Source organism: Pimephales promelas, chromosome 2, assembly GCF_988280905.1.
Source record: "Pimephales promelas chromosome 2, fPimPro1.hap1.1, whole genome shotgun sequence".
NCBI classification, from domain to species: Eukaryota; Metazoa; Chordata; class Actinopteri; order Cypriniformes; family Leuciscidae; genus Pimephales; species Pimephales promelas.
In genome coordinates this window covers 29,202,356-29,215,537 of record NC_142770.1, presented here as the reverse complement: position 1 = coordinate 29,215,537, position 13,182 = coordinate 29,202,356, and the positions used below count along the sequence as shown (strand labels likewise).

Sequence of the window (13,182 nt, the reverse complement as noted above, 5' to 3'; positions counted from 1 at the left end):
AGCTAATCTGACTTTTTTAGGTAAGGATTTTAACATTTTAAATGTGTATGGTTTTACAGACAAAAACAATAGGTATGAGCTTTTAGAAGACCTGCAGCCCCACATGTTAGGTAGGACTCCCCTAGTGGTAGCAGGGGATTTTAATTGTGTTTTAACCAAGAAAGACAGGAAGAGGACAGAGGATTTTAAAGTTGACAAAACGTCGGTTTTATTGCAGGATTTAGTTAGAGATTTTAAATTAGTGGACTGTTTTAAAGCAATGCATCAGAGAGAGGAGGGCTTCACCTGGTTCAGTGGTGACGGCACCAGAGCCTCTCGCATTGACTACGTTTTTACACGGGACTGCCTGCCAACCGATGCAACATTAACCCCCCTCTTTTTTTCAGATCACACAATGCTGTCATGCACCCTTTCACTCCCCACTGGTGTGACTGCAGGGGGAGGGCTGTGGAAGCTGAACTGCTCCCTTTTGGAAGATAAAGATGTAGTCAGTGAGTACAGGGAGCAAATCAGCCAATGGCAGACCCTCCAAGACTTCTACGACTCACGTGCACAGTGGTGGGAGATGGTAAAAGAACGGACGAGACAGTTTTTTAGAAAGATAGGAAAAATCAAAAAGAATAGATTAAATCGACGCATGATGGGGCTGCAAAAACGACTACAGAGATATTTTAACCTTTTAAACGATGGGATTGATTTTAGTGAAGAAATCAAAGAAATAAAGCAAGAAATGTCAGTTTTATCCGAAATTCAAAGCAAAGGTGTCATTTTAAGGAGCAGGGAGAAGGAGATTGAGGAAGGTGAAAGGTGCACGAGGTATTTCTTTAAAAAAATTATTTCACGGGGTGGGGCAATCACAGCTTTGAAAAGTGGAGGGAGGGAGGTTTACACCACAAAAGAAATTTTAAAGGAAACTGAAGTATTTTATGAAAACCTATACAGCACCAAAGAAGTCCACAATGACACATTACAGGAGGTTTTAGAGTTTTTAGAAAAGAAAGTCGAAGGCGAAGGTACAATTTTATCTCAAGATTTCAACATTTTAGAAATTCACAAAGCACTCAAAAGTTTTAAACGAGGAAAGTCCCCCGGCACCGATGGACTTCCTCTGGAGTTTTATTTGACTTTTTGGGATATTTTAGCTTTCGACTTACTGACTGTTTTTAAAGAATTTGAGACTCTTGAAAGACTTCCTGACAGCTTTAGAATAGGGATAGTTTCACTCTTACATAAGAAAGGGGACAAGACTGACTTACGGAACTGGCGACCCATCACTCTTTTAAATGTCGACTGTAAACTTTTTAGCAAAATTTTAGCCACACGCATGTCGACAGTTTTAGAGGACGTAATCCACCCGGATCAAGCATGCGCTGTGCCAGGAAGGAAGATCACGGACAGGTGCTGATCAGAGACGCCATCTGTTATGCGAGAGACAGAAACCTTCGGCTAGTAGTCCTAAATTTAGACTTTGAAAAAGCATTCGACCGTATCTCGCACCAGTTCCTTTTTAAGGTACTGGGTAAAATGGGGTTTCCAGGGCAGTTCATAGCCTGGGTGGGACTGCTGTACAACAGCCTGGTCAGCAGAATTATAGTTAATGGGCATTTATCCAAAGCTGTTAATATCTACAGCGGCGTCCGTCAGGGGTGTCCCTTATCTCCCCTTCTGTATGTGGCTTGTATAGAGCCACTGGCACAAATCTTGAGAAGGGACAAATGGATTAAAGGACTAGGCATTCCAGGGACTGGTGGACTGACGGCAACCTGCGTTTTATACATGGACGACGTGACCCTTTTAGCAACGGACGTTTTATCGGTACGAAGAGCAATGGACTTGACTGACTGGTACGGTCGGGCCTCAGGCGCCAAGCTCAATAGGAGCAAGTCTGAGGCCCAGCTCTTCGGGCCGTGGGGGAACGTTGACAAAGGTGGACTAGATTTGGTTTTTAAAGATAATAATTTGAAAATTCTAGGTGTTAAATTTGACAGGGAGGGTGGAGGACAGGGTAACTGGACTGACATGTTAGGGAAAGTTAGGCAAAGACTGGGCTTTTGGGGACTAAGAAATCTGACGATTGAAGGCAAGATTTTAATTTTTAAAGCTGTGATTTAATTTTTAGCAGATATTGCCTGTCTTTACCTAACACGTTATTTGACGGATTATAAAACCCCAAAATTATACACAATATTTAATATAACTCTAGGAAACTTTTTGTTTACTTTTTGTTTAGTGCATCAACGACTGTGGTGAAATGTTCGTAACTGCTGTACACTACTGTGTCCAATCCTGCAGATGTAGACATCATTTTCATGTGACAGAAAGTCTTCTTTTTGTATTTTGGGTGCCCCTGAATCGGTTGCTTGCACAGTCTACAGGTTGGCAAGTTGTGCACACGCGATACCTTGGCTCCGACTGGAGTAAGATTTTCTGTGATTTTTCTTTTGTATATCGTAGCTCGGGACCAGGCTGGATTGTTAGCTCTCTGTGAGCTCTCAGGTGTTGCACTGGTGGAAGTGTCGCCCTGACTGAAAGATGTTTCCACTGGTGTTGCGCTGGCAGAACTGTCGTCATGGCTGGAAGATGTTTCCTCCGGTGTTGTGATGGCAGATGTGTGCAGAATCTTAGTAGTGGTTGTGGCGGTGGAAAAGAGTGGTGTTGTTTGTGGTGGAAATGATTGTTCAGTAGTGGTAGATCCAAAAAATGTTGGTAGAGGACTGAAGATGTTAGCAAAGACTGAAGGTTTCTGCTCGGGTATGTGAGATGTTAGGGGAGATTTATAGACGGAGACCTGGGACGGAGTCTTTGGAGCTGGTGTTGTGATGTCAGATCTTCCTTTCAACACTTTGGTACCTGCCTTGCTGGGAATGTGCTCATACACTATCGGTTTGTAGTCGGCTGGAGGGAGAACTGATGGTTGACACGGTGCCGGAGGTAAGTTTTTTGAAGAGATTGATGTGGTCTTTAAGACAGTGGCAGATGGCATTCTTGTTGACTGCAGATTGATAAGCTTCTCCTGACGACGGATGAAATCACGCACTGTCTTGATGTTGATTTTTGGTAGAGGAATACCCACTTTACTGAGAACTGGATCCTCCAACAATATGCAGTGCTGAATTCGTTCGTAAGCCTTCAGGATTACTGTTTTGTCTGGGCTTTGGGTTTTGGAACTTGAAGGTAAACCCAACCAGAGAAGTTTCACCAGCGTGTACATGAGTCTGTTGTGCTGAGCACTGATGTCTTGTTGAGCTGGGGCATAGCGTTTGGCCATATTGACTTTCTGAACCACAGCAGCTTCAACAAGATCATCTCTCTTTGTGCGGCAGTACAGAGTGTTACCCCAGTGTGTTCTGTACAGCTGATGAAACTTCTGCGGTATTTTATCATGCTCCTCTACGGCTTGGCACGTGTCGATCAGCTCGTTCCTCTCTTTCGTCGTCAGGGTAAGCCTATTAACAGTGAGGCCAAAGTCAACCAGCAGTGCACAGAACTTTTCCAGCTTCTGGAGTCCAGGAAGTGGGCTAGGGCTACAGGTGTCCTCCTGTTGAAAAGAACAACGATCACATGTTAAGTTAAAATGTTTATGTAACTGAAGTTAAAGTTAGTCAACACTTAAAAAACAAAAACAAACAAACAATACATGCTAGTGATGCATACAGGTGAGCAGAAAAATACTCACAACGGCCGGAGGGTGAGCAGTGAAGGTTTCATCGGTGGTAAGGGTTATGTGAGCTGGGTCAATAGCCATCCTGTCGTGATCTGTCTCTGGGTCACTCTGGTACGCCTCATCCTCCTCATCAAGGTCAGTTTGGCCTGGCTGAACCACCTCCTCCTCTGGGCTGGGTCCATCCTTTGACAGGTCACCAATTGAGAAGGCACCAGATTCACCCGTGCTTTGGTTGAATAGATATTCCAAACCAAACAGCTCATTGGACGTCACAGCAGCAGGGGTGCGAAAATTGTCCTCTACAGCCTCTCCAAACAACTTCCGGCATCGGGTGTTGAGGCGTTCGATTAGAGGTGCAGAGTAGGTTCTGTGAATGCGCCCTTTGCCACCAAACACTGCGTCGGAACTGCGATCTGAGTTCCATCGAGCGATTCCACTAATCAAGTAAACCTGATAGGGACGTGCAGCACAGTGGGGACCTTGGAATGACAGAGAAGGACATAGACAGACAAACAAAGCAAAGACGACTTTGATTAGATGATTTTTTATTAATTTATTTGCAACCCAAAGCAGAATGCAAGAAGAATGCTACAAAAAGCATGATGGATAGCACAGCAGACTGTGGATGGATGGCACAGCAGACTGTGTCAGGGGAGTATGATAGTTGTATGTGCTACTTCTTGTACCTGGTATCATGTGAGGAAGAACTTTGTGGAATCCCTCCAAACTGTTGCTTCCACGCAGACACTTGTAGTAGGGAACATCCACCCCATTGATGCTGGTGCTACGCACCACCCTGTACATACTCATCTCTGGAGGATCTTGTATGCACTCAAGGTGACGCTGCTGGCCTTCTCACACACTATCTATTGCTTCTGTAAAGAAATAAGAGCAAATATTTAAGCATTATACGGTGTCAACACAGTACATGATAACCATAATAACTTCCCCATACACGCTATGTGTTTATAATACACGCCAACAGTGGATTACAATATATAGATCATATAGTTTACCTGTGCCTCAAATGCCTTGTGCTGTGTTTTCAATATGGAAAATGCTTGTAAAAATGTTTTTAAATGTTTGCATCAGATTACTTACCTGCTGACTTGAAGAGGGGGATTCCACTTTCATCCAGCCCCGCCGGACCTTTCAGCTCATCAATGGCTGTCTGGACAAGAAGTAAAGTCTCCTGAACCCCAATCGTGACTCTACGAACATGGTGCTTCAGCTGCTCCCGCACCACGTAGAGTCGCACCATGTCTTCATCGGTCACCGCGTCATAAGCCGGGTCCTTTGCTCGGACCGCCTTAATGAGAAGCTCCAGGTCTGCGCGGTTGTAGGCCAGCACGGCTCTAGGGCAGACTTGAAGACTGCGTATTTGGAGTGGCTCTCGGTACGGATGGCTGCATCGAAGCGATGTATCCAATGAAATATATCCAAACGCACAACCATACCCTTGTCCACCCACGTATGGAACAAGGTCTCCAAAGCGGTCGGGCCTTGTGCGCGACAGCACCCACGGTCAACGTATAGGATATGAGGGACAGGTTGATTGGCCTGCTCGAATCTCTCCATCACCCCCTGGCACATGGGTCTCAGAGACTCTGTGGATTCTTCACAGGTAAGAACAAATGAGACAATCTGAGATTGCTCATTTCCTATACTTGTAAACCACTCCGCTGAGCCTTTGCCCTCTCCACTCAGCTTCTTAACCACCTGCGAGTCACAAGGAACACCATTCCAGATTGAAATTTTACATTCTGTATTTTCTGTAAGTGTATGCCTATTCAAAAATGTTTAACTTCTCTATTTTTTGTTTTTTATACAAGCGGCTAAATCTATTCTCTTCATTATTAGTCTTTCTTTATTACATGTTGTCTGCACTATGTTTGTACTTCTGTACTGTAAGCTCCTAACACCAAGACAAATTCCTTGTGTGTGCAAACACACTTGACAATAAAGCTCTCTCTGAATCTGATTCTAAATGTCACTTTTTGTGTGTTTACAGAAGAAAGAAGGTGGTCATACAGGTTTGGCTACTGGAGTAAATGATGAATGATGTAAGTGCCCACATAGCAAACAGATCCGGAACGGATCTGCCGCGGAGGTAAGAACCAGGTCCGGAACGGAGTCCACTTGCACAGCGCAACGGATCCGGATTGCGGATCCAGACTAGATCCGCGGCAGACCCTATCCGGATCCGATCTGGACCCGTTCATTTTGGAATGAAAACCTATCAGATCACTCATTCAAAACTAGTAATCTGGCCAAAACTACAAAAATATTTCAAATCTATTGGTGGGCCTGCAGATTTGAAATATTTTTGTAGTTTTGGCCAGATTACTAGTTTTGAATGAGTGATCTGATAGGTTTTCATTCCAAAATGAACGGGTCCAGATCGGATCCGGATAGGGTCTGTCTGCGGATCTAGTCTGGATCCGCAATCCGGATCTGTTCCGGATCCGTTGCGCTGTGCAAGTGGACTCCGTTCCGGACCTGGTTCTTACCTCCGCGGCAGATCCGTTCCGGATCTGTTTGCTATGTGGGTGATGATGTTCTAAAATATGTTGTATACACAATATATTGCTTTACGTACCTTTTTAGTAGAGTCCATTTTAAGCACGGTCCCAAATGTGGAGAGAATCTGGGTCCTATAATCCTGTACGTTCTTGGCCTCTGCCAGCAGGAAGGCATGACGGAGCAGACGAGCAGAGGGAAGCTCTCTTTGAGGAGGTGGAGCCTCAAAAGTGTGCCCCAAGGCTGGCACGATCCCCCCAGGCTTCACCAGAGTCATCAAGAGGGTGGTATACAGATCCTTCCTGTGGAGATAGTCTTCCACGTGGTTCTCTTGAATCTGCCGCCACACTTTGGCCATGGTGTTACCCTCGGTCCGGTCCCTCAAAAGCCGCACGATGTTCTTGTCCACACCACGTCTATAAAGTTTGATAATCAGCGTGTTAACCGAGAGGTAATTGCTGTTACAAGAGGACACCAGCTATTTTTCAGTATTCTTACCTAAATGTGAGAATGGCTGGGAACATGGCTTGGTGAGCCTCGCTGAGTTGGCAGAGGATAGCATTATCCCATGCTAACCAACGACCCACCTTTCCACCTTCACCTTTCCTGCTCGCTTTAGTGCATGGTCCACAGCAAAGGACCTCTGTCAACATGGTGTACCAATTGGACACATCGCAGATGTGACGAACCTGCAATAGCAGTAGAACATTGTTATTTGAACCTTGAATGTGTTTACATGAAAATCAATGTTGTAAAAATCTACTGTTGAACTGACACTCGAGTAATAACAACAACCAATCCAATTACAGATATGTCGAACCTTGGTGTGGTAGCCAGACTTGTAGAGGTGAACGTCCTTTCCTCTACCCACACATTCTTCACCACGGGGGCACTTCAGCGAGTATCTCCATACCCCAACAGGCCGCCAGACAAAGATGCGGCTCCGAAAGAAGAGGTTTGGTGATGGCACAGCGCCACTAACGTAGCCTGGAGGATCAGGAGGGTAGAACCACATCCGGTCTGACTTCATTACCCGTCGCCTCTTCAGCGTGCCAGTACTCTGCTTGTACACCTGGACGTGGCTGAAGAGCCCTCTCTCTGTGTCGTCCTTCACCCACGAGAGGTCCGCTGGAGAAATGCAATTAGCATTTTCCCATAGGCGTACCCAACCCTCAAGCTCAACCTGCATTATACATCAACACAGTAAATCACTATAATAATACAAATTAATGTTGGATAATTTTTCACATGAAATGAATTACTCACAGGGGAGTTATTCAGACATGGTTCTCCCGAAGAAGACTTCTGACTCAGATGGCATGAAATATGAAATATGCCGGTGGGAATGGAGGTCTGTGACGTGGCAGTGGAAAGGACAGTGCACGTGGACATAGCAGGCGGCATGGCAATGGCCGTCTCTGATGTGGACGTGGCTGTGGACACAGGAGCAGATGTGGATGTGGCTGTGGACGCAGCAGCAGATGTGGATGTGGCTGTGGACGCAGCAGCAGATGTGGGCGTGAACGATTGTGATGTAGACTCAGATCGAATCACCTCTAATATATGGCTGTCGTCCAGCCATGAAGGATCATTGCTGGGAGATTTTGCCTGTGCATTAAACAGACTTTTAAATTACACACGTCTTGCATAAAGAAACAACTTTTTTTCATTTGTTTGCTGATATGCATTCATAATAAAAAAATGTTTTCATTGCAGGCCACTTACTTGGTTATCCTTGTCATAAATGTACATCCTAAACCTTTTCATCTGAACACTGGTGATGTGTGTTACAGGTGTATGCAGCCACCGGCAGACAGAGCTGTGTGCCTTCTTGATCATATCCCTCTGACTGCTGCTGAAGTCGTGTGGCCTGTCCTTCTGGGCAGAATGCTGGCAGTAGAGCTCCCACATCTCCTTAAAGGTATGATTTTCAAACCCTTTTTGCCCATATATACAGGAGTCGATGTTGGCCTCCAGGACGATGGATATTTGAGGGAAGCTCTCAGCGTACTCTGCCAGAAAGTCCTTTATCCAGTGATGGTTAATCTTCTTAGGTTTCTTGGCAAGGTCTTCTCTGTGCCTGTCGACCAAACTGCAATTACACATATTATTTATACCAGCTGGTAAAAACTGCACACTGAAAACATAATTATACATAAAAACAATACTTACTACTTAATGTAGCCCACATCATTTTCCACAAGCCAGTGGAACGGAGCATTAAGGTACTGGCCAAATGGCACCACCAGCTTCCCCAGGCACTGCTGCCGTGATGGTGCTGCTGAGATCCCTCCTGCATGAAGGAGCTTTTTCGCTTGGGCCAAGGCGGTGGACTCGTCTAGCAGCTGTGCAGGTGGCAGAGGGAAGCTCAGCCTTCTCTCTCTATAGGCACGGGCCTCCTTCGTTGCCATTATTACAGCCTGCTGACGATCCAGTGGAGCACTTGGATTTACAACCCGGATCACTGGACTTGCCATGTCAATGTTTGCTGAAATTGAAATATGCATATTGTGAAAGATAACATGTGGACATCCAGTTTTAAATGTGAGGTAGTTAAAGTATTGATAACTTTAATAATGGGACAGTTTAGTAATGCAACAATACAATTACCATAAAATGCTATTTTGCTTTTATCACTAGCTAAAAGGCATCAAAATGCATATTTATGAATGGCTGATTAATGTTGGTTCTTGTATGTATTCATATTTAAATAAATATTCATTCATAAATGTTTGTTTCACTGTCTTATCAACTTAATGTTGTCGGCCATGTGGTTAAATGCTGCTTGTGAATATGCTGAGCCAGACATCAAATGCCTGTATAATCTATATACATTAAATTCTGCTTGTCAATTTGAACATATGTTGTAATATTTTTCTAACAAATTTACAATGTACTTTTCAGTATTATGAGACAGACATCAAATGCTTGTATACTAATGTTACATTAATGCTGCTTGTCAATATGAATAAAAAATATCTCAACATATAGCCTATTCATATTGACAAGCAGCATTAATGTGACATTAGTATACAAGCATTTGATGTCTGTCTCACAATACTGACAAGCAGCATTAATGTAACATTAGTATACAAGCATTTGATGTCTGTCTCACAATACTGACAAGCAGCATTAATGTAACATTAGTATACAAGCATTTGATGTCTGTCTCACAATACTGACAAGCAGCATTAATGTAACATTAGTATACAAGCATTTGATGTCTGTCTCACAATACTGACAAGCAGCATTAATGTAACATTAGTATACAAGCATTTGATGTCTGTCTCACAATACTGACAAGCAGCATTAATGTAACATTAGTATACAAGCATTTGATGTCTGTCTCACAATACTGACAAGCAGCATTAATGTAACATTAGTATACAAGCATTTGATGTCTGTCTCACAATACTGACAAGCAGCATTAATGTAACATTAGTATACAAGCATTTGATGTCTGTCTCACAATACTGACAAGCAGCATTAATGTAACATTAGTATACAAGCATTTGATGTCTGTCTCACAATACTGACAAGCAGCATTAATGTAACATTAGTATACAAGCATTTGATGTCTGTCTCATAATACTGAAACGTAAAATGTAAATTTGTAACAAAAATATCTCAACAGATAACAAATTTACATTGTACTTTTCAGTATTATGAGGCAGACATTAAATGCTTGTATACTACGTTACATTAATGCTGCTTGTCAATATGAACATATGTTGTGACATTTTGCTAACAAATTTACAAGGTACTTATTAAGTACAGTACTATAAGGCAGTACTATTAGGTACAGCATTATAAGGCAGACATCAAACGCTTGTATACTGTATCTGCTGTATGCCGCGATTAGGAAAACAATCATAGATGCAATTGCCTTGACTAACAGTTAAGAAAACTATCTGTACTGTCAATACAAATTAAAATTTGAAATTAATTGATAGGCTTACCCTGCACTTTGTTGTCGTTGTCACTCAACTTTTCAATGAGTTTTTGACGTCTTCTTCGCTCGTAAATTCGCCGCGATTAGGAAAACAATCATAGATGCAATTGCCTTGACTAACAGTTAAGAAAACTATCTGTACTGTCAATACAAATTAAAATTTGAAATTAATTGATAGGCTTACCCTGCACTTTGTTGTCGTTGTCACTCAACTTTTCAATGAGTTTTTTTCCCCAAATGTGGGAATCTCGACTGCATAATTTATGGTAGTGGGGGACTGCGTTCGCGCTCTCCCCTGGACAACACTGGTTAAAAGGGCAGATTGTTAAAGCTCCACTTGAGGTTCTTTTTTTTTTCTTTTTTTCTCCACTTCTTCAATATCCAGAGGCAGTCCAGAGAGTTGAACTGCGGCGGTTGCTCGAGAGATACGAAACAGTCTAGGACCGGTCTGTGTGAGGAGGGTTTTCTTTTTTCTCCTCAATTCTTCAAATAGTCTCCAATATTTGACGGACGACTTAGTTCACAGCAGTTGTCCTGGAGGCAAAGTTGTTCGGAATGAGGAGTTCTATCATGTGGTATGAAAACATTGTGCACGTGTGAAACGTCACGTGATATACAGCCACCCATGTTGTGTTTTTTTCTGTTTACAGCGCCACCAAGTGGCCAGTCGCCGCATTCCTCTTCACGTGACCACGGGCTGAGCCCGTACACAGGTGTACCGAGTTGGGTGCAATTGTCTCATTCCGTTGGAGAGTTATAGCCGTTTAAGTAAAGCCCGCCTCGCCCACCCCCAACGTTTTGGCGTACCGTCGCCAACGTGGATGGAAATTCCAACTGTTTCTCGATCCCTGTTGGCAGTCGGACTCCAGAGAATCTTTCTGCACCGGTTTGGGTCAGATCGGGCAAAAAACCTAGGACTAGTGTGCAAAAGTAGGTTTTTCAGAAAATCCAAAATACCCGAAAATCTCGCCAGCGCGACCACCCAATCCGAGGCATGCATCTTGTTCGGCTCGAGCCAAGGATTCCGGTGATGTAAGACACTTGGGTCTGCGACCGACGGTCGAGGAGTTACGAGCCATTTCGTACTTTTGATCGCTGCAGCGCCACCTTGGGGCCGATCGGGGCGAGCCTTGGTGAGGTTGTAGTACCGGGCCGGTCCTACCATCCCTCAGAGTTTCAAGTCTCTACCACAGACGCTTTGGTCCGCCCGCTCACTTTTAAGGCGGAATGTTGATGATCCAAAATCCCAGGTTGCACTCCAGAGTGTCGTGCTGTGCACTCTGTTGTGATCCATTTTCGGTGTCAACCAATCTGAGCTGAGCTTGTTTGCCGGCGACCTTAGACCCTCTCGCCGCGGCCCAGGTGGGCGTGGCCTTTGCCGGCTCCCCCGCCTCGGCGTCGCTGCGTCATCGCTTCTCGGCCTTTTGGCTAAGATCAAGTGTAGTATCTGTTCTTATCAGTTTAATATCTGATACGTGCCCTACCCGGGCACCACATATTAAATTGATTTTTGGTCCTGGGAGATGGAATAGGGGCTTGCTCCGTCCACTCCACGCATCGACCCGGTATTGCAGTACTTCTGGGAATGGTGCACCCTCCTAAAGTGTTCAATGAAAGAGTTGTAGTGGTCTTGTGTGGCAGAAGGTGATAATGGAGCTAGTGTGAGTGGGTGTTGTAGGTGATCATGTGCTATACTAGCCTGGGTAGAATTGTGGTGTAAAAACAAGACAAAAATGAACCCCTGTTCCTCTGTCAGTTTAACATCTGATCCGTCCACTATTCGGGGACGGCGCATTATGTACATTTATGGCTCATGGAGCCGGATGCGGAGCGTGCAAAAAAAAAAAAAAAAAAAAGCCCCTTTTTTGACTGGCAAACCGCTGGTGAGGATTGGGGAGAGGGACAGGGTGCTTCTGACTGAAGGCCTGGGAATTCATACTTACCTGGCAGGGGAGACACCATGATCAGGAAGGTGGTTCACCCAGGGCGAGGCTCGGCCATTGCACTCAGGGTTGTGCTGACCCCTGCGAATTCCCCAAATGTGGGAATCTCGACTGCATAATTTATGGTAGTGGGGGACTGCGTTCGCGCTCTCCCCTGGACAACACTGGTTAAAAGGGCAGATTGTTAAAGCTCCACTTGAGGTTCTTTTTTTTTTTTTTTTTTCTCCACTTCTTCAATATCCAGAGGCAGTCCAGAGAGTTGAACTGCGGCGGTTGCTCGAGAGATACGAAACAGTCTAGGACCGGTCTGTGTGAGGAGGGTTTTCTTTTTTCTCCTCAATTCTTCAAATAGTCTCCAATATTTGACGGACGACTTAGTTCACAGCAGTTGTCCTGGAGGCAAAGTTGTTCGGAATGAGGAGTTCTATCATGTGGTATGAAAACATTGTGCACGTGTGAAACGTCACGTGATATACAGCCACCCATGTTGTGTTTTTTTCTGTTTACAGCGCCACCAAGTGGCCAGTCGCCGCATTCCTCTTCACGTGACCACGGGCTGAGCCCCTACACAGGTGTACCGAGTTGGGTGCAATTGTCTCATTCCGTTGGAGAGTTATAGCCGTTTAAGTAAAGCCCGCCTCGCCCACCCCCAACGTTTTGGCGTACCGTCGCCAACGTGGATGGAAATTCCAACTGTTTCCCGATCCCTGTTGGCAGTCGGACTCCAGAGAATCTTTCTGCACCGGTTTGGGTCAGATCGGGCAAAAAACCTAGGACTAGTGTGCAAAAGTAGGTTTTTCAGAAAATCCAAAATACCCGAAAATCTCGCCAGCGAGACCACCCAATCCGAGGCATGCATCTTGTTCGGCTCGAGCCAAGGATTCCGGTGATGTAAGACACTTGGGTCTGCGACCGACGGTCGAGGAGTTACAAGCCATTTCGTACTTTTGATCGCTGCAGCGCCACCTTGGGGCCGATCGGGGCGAGCCTTGGTGAGGTTGTAGTACCGGGCCGGTCCTACCATCCCTCAGTGTTTCAAGTCTCTACCACGGACGCTTTGGTCTGCCCGCTCACTTTTAAGGCGGAATGTTGATGATCCAAAA

At 44.8% G+C, this 13,182-nt stretch overlaps 1 protein-coding gene and 2 non-coding genes across 3 annotated transcripts; 2 read left to right on the top strand and 1 right to left on the bottom strand.

The window, feature by feature from the left end:
- Positions 1-4,519: 4,519 nt before the first annotated feature.
- LOC148997124 (uncharacterized) lies at positions 4,520-9,095 on the bottom strand. The gene is made up of 9 exons (XM_089119400.1): positions 8,357-9,095; positions 7,910-8,276; positions 7,451-7,792; positions 7,005-7,367; positions 6,683-6,873; positions 6,264-6,600; positions 5,184-5,383; positions 4,766-5,070; positions 4,520-4,539 (listed from the first exon to the last, which is right to left on the bottom strand). The coding sequence occupies exons 1-9, from the start codon at positions 8,689-8,691 to the stop codon at positions 4,520-4,522; spliced, it is 2,460 nt and encodes an 819-aa protein (XP_088975526.1). The 5' UTR covers positions 8,692-9,095.
- Positions 9,096-11,544: 2,449 nt separating this feature from the next.
- LOC148997123 (U2 spliceosomal RNA) lies at positions 11,545-11,735 on the top strand. Its single transcript, XR_016149343.1, has one exon. It is a non-coding gene; the product is annotated as a U2 spliceosomal RNA (small nuclear RNA).
- A 336-nt stretch (positions 11,736-12,071) lies between these two features.
- Positions 12,072-12,236, top strand: LOC148997122 (U1 spliceosomal RNA). The gene has a single exon (XR_016147649.1). It is a non-coding gene; the product is annotated as a U1 spliceosomal RNA (small nuclear RNA).
- Positions 12,237-13,182: the final 946 nt, after the last annotated feature.

Bases quoted from the DNA above. Each gene is read 5' to 3' on its own strand.
- LOC148997124 (XM_089119400.1), bottom strand. From the start codon at position 8,691: ATGCATATTTCAATTTCAGCAAACATTGACATGGCAAGTCCAGTGATC. The intron at 7,793-7,909 runs GTAAGTGGCCTG...TTTAATGCACAG, and splicing joins TTTATGACAAGGATAACCAA to GCAAAATCTCCCAGCAATGA. The intron at 4,540-4,765 runs GTAAGTAATCTG...ATTTCTTTACAG, and splicing joins CCCCCTCTTCAAGTCAGCAG to AAGCAATAGATAGTGTGTGA.